The sequence below is a fragment of the Rhagoletis pomonella genome, unplaced genomic scaffold (genome assembly GCF_013731165.1).
Source record: "Rhagoletis pomonella isolate Grant_MI unplaced genomic scaffold, Rhpom_1.0 Rhpom_scaffold_20266, whole genome shotgun sequence".
Lineage (NCBI taxonomy): Eukaryota > Metazoa > Arthropoda > Insecta > Diptera > Tephritidae > Rhagoletis > Rhagoletis pomonella.
Window position 1 is genome coordinate 1 of NW_023478784.1, and position 2,523 is coordinate 2,523.

The window sequence follows — 2,523 nt, forward strand, 5'->3', positions numbered from 1 at the left end:
AAAAGCATACGATTTCGAACTCGCGTAAATGTACATTTGCTAAATGCGATAGCATGAACGCTCTTCGAAAACATATGTTCGAAAGTGCTAAATGTTGCATTTTAAATGCAGCAAAAACGCTGCATTATAAGCTTGTAACTATACATTTTCCTACATTTAATTTGAAATAGTATGCACAAACGGATTAAAAGTAATAAATAATTAGTACCTTTTCTACTACTTTAAAATGCGTGACCGGAATAGACCTGTGACCTGAGCGACGTAAAAGCAAAAAAAAAACGAAAATAAAAGTTATGAGCGACGGGAAAACGATTATATTGTGAATAACACAACAACAAAAGCCGTTGGGATTAATTAATTAATTAATTAAAACACTTATACGGGAGCAACACTTATTTTGGGTTCAAAATAACTATTATGTAAAGTAACAAAATCTTATTTATATTTAATTTAATAGTTATGGACCAATTTTTTTTGATATTCCTTATAACAGTTATGTCTCTGGTAAAAAGGGGCGGACCACGACCACTTTTTTTTCTTTCCTCAACGGCCGCTATACTGCACATGTTCTAAATATCAAATCGTTTTTGATATCGCACCAGCAACTGGTACAATCACACCACAAGAACATACACAGCTAACGCCCCTGTCCCTATGGACAGCCCCTGTGGAAGTAGCACACTTCCTGGGCCTCCCCCCTAGCTGAAATTGACGACAACGTTGTAGCCGCTACAACAACAACAACAACAACGTTGATGGATGAACCGCCCCGAACGGGGCTTAGTAGCCGCTACAACAACAACAACAACACGGTCAATCGGCTGGTAACAACACTGATGGCGCTAGCATGCTGTTATCATGGGCACTTTAACGTTAGAGACTGTTTTTGCTAGGTAGTCTTTTTTCTCCTATAAATCACTAAGCTTTATGATTTATTTAACTACTAGGTAGGAAAACACATATAAATCAATTTTGACCAGTTTTACTATGCAAATATGTACTCCTTTGTGTGTCGTAACAAATTAAAATGAATTGTTCGCTAAGCAAACAGGCCTGCATATATACTTACACAGAAATGAAAGTGGTTATAGGCCGGACGACCGTGTATTGAAGAATTCCGTGCTTGCAGTTATGTATGAATTCGCGACCCATGGGCCAAGGGCGCATGCAACAAAGAGGAAAGAAATGGTACACCTGTGGCTTATATTCCATCGTGGCTTCTAGGTCCATTCCCAAGTTAAGATAATGTAATAGGTAGACCATAAAATTGTATATCACGTAGGCTTCGTAGCATTCCCGAAGAGAGTCTACATAAATAGAGTGCTTTGGAAAAAAGAGTCCAATCCACTAGGGGAATCAAGAATGGCTACATTAAAAAAAAGATAAATATAAATGAATTCAAAACTTACGGCATTAAGAGCATAAATTGGCACCATCCATAGAATTCGTATAATATGCTTCTGCAAAATTGGTTTTGTAAAGTGTATTACATGTTGAATGATATGCCAAATTGAGACTGGAACAGCAGACAAGACAAAAAGTCCCCCCAATGAGAATAAATTGATCCTTTTTTGTAAAGCCATCCTTTACGGAATTGACAATAAGCAATGGCACTACAATAATAGCAAAAATGCCATACGTAACGATCAGGAGTGGTCTTATCCAGATACGCCACTCTTCACAAAAACGTCGCCAATTTATGGTGCACATTTATGCACAATTTGTTCCAAACTCGAAAGTGTATGGAAATGTGGTTCATGCAACAAAATAATTCGAGATTAGAATTTGGGTTTCTCGAACCGTACTTGAGTTGGCATCTGACTATTAGGCATTATGGACCACCTTAATAATTTTTTGCTACAGTAAGGAAATAATAATAAACCATTTTTGTTACATACGATATACATACATTGAATACTGTAGTAACACAATCTCTGAAATATTCCCTGATTTATTACCACTTTATTATAAAGATTTATCTTTTAATATCGCTTACCTAGGAACACGAATTTCGATACGGATACCATATCGATACTTTTGGATTCGATACCGATATTTTTTACTCGATAGTTTTAAAATTATCTTTTTTTTTTTGAATCGAGTACTAGAACTCTACTATCGTATCGAATGTCATAAACTCAAATTACAAAGGCGCATATTAGGAGCGTTCCTTATCACCCAGAAAGGCATAAATGCAGAATACGTACAATTCTCAAATTAAAAAAAATTCATATGGGGATCGATAGAGATCATTGAGGTGAGTGTAACGATGTATTTTTTTTTTTTTGGGAAACAACAACTACAACAATTATTAAAGGGGTGTCAGTGCCTTTTCTTCGCAACACAGAAAGAGAATTCTACTTTGTGAGTGTTATAATGCATAAGTGCGGCCGAAGGCCGCCTACGCAGAAAGGTGTTCTGTGCAAAAGGTGTTCAGCGCCTTTTCTTCGCAACACAGAAAGAGAATTCTACTTTTTGAGGGTTATAATCCATAAGTGCGGCCGAAGGCCGCCTACGCAGAAA

At 36.7% G+C, this 2,523-nt stretch overlaps 1 protein-coding gene across 6 annotated transcripts; it reads right to left on the bottom strand.

The window, feature by feature from the left end:
- Window positions 1–966: 966 nt before the first annotated feature.
- LOC118732441 (transmembrane protein 184C-like) lies at window positions 967–2,038 on the bottom strand. 6 transcript variants are annotated; one of them, XR_004992132.1, is made up of 4 exons: window positions 1,997–2,031; window positions 1,910–1,934; window positions 1,410–1,857; window positions 967–1,347 (listed from the first exon to the last, which is right to left on the bottom strand). XR_004992132.1 is itself a non-coding variant. In XM_036461574.1 (3 exons), the coding sequence occupies exons 1-3, from the start codon at window positions 1,708–1,710 to the stop codon at window positions 1,066–1,068; spliced, it is 528 nt and encodes a 175-aa protein (XP_036317467.1). In that variant the 5' UTR covers window positions 1,711–1,842; the 3' UTR covers window positions 967–1,065. The 6 variants fall into 6 exon arrangements, 1 of the variants encoding a protein (XP_036317467.1); XR_004992134.1 differs by having other exon boundaries at window positions 1,410–1,842; window positions 1,997–2,024; XR_004992130.1 differs by lacking the exon at window positions 1,910–1,934 and having other exon boundaries at window positions 1,997–2,038.
- Between the last annotated feature and the right edge of the window lie 485 nt (window positions 2,039–2,523).

What these genes read in the sequence shown, in the direction of transcription:
- LOC118732441 (XM_036461574.1), bottom strand. Translation starts at nt 1,710, where the DNA reads ATGTGCACCATAAATTGGCGACGTTTTTGTGAAGAGTGGCGTATCTGG. An exon ending in AGACCACTCCTGATCGTTAC is followed by an intron (nt 1,585 to 1,639) that starts GTATGGCATTTT and finishes AATTCCGTAAAG; the next exon opens with GATGGCTTTACAAAAAAGGA. An exon ending in CAATTTATGCTCTTAATGCC is followed by an intron (nt 1,348 to 1,409) that starts GTAAGTTTTGAA and finishes TGATTCCCCTAG; the next exon opens with TGGATTGGACTCTTTTTTCC.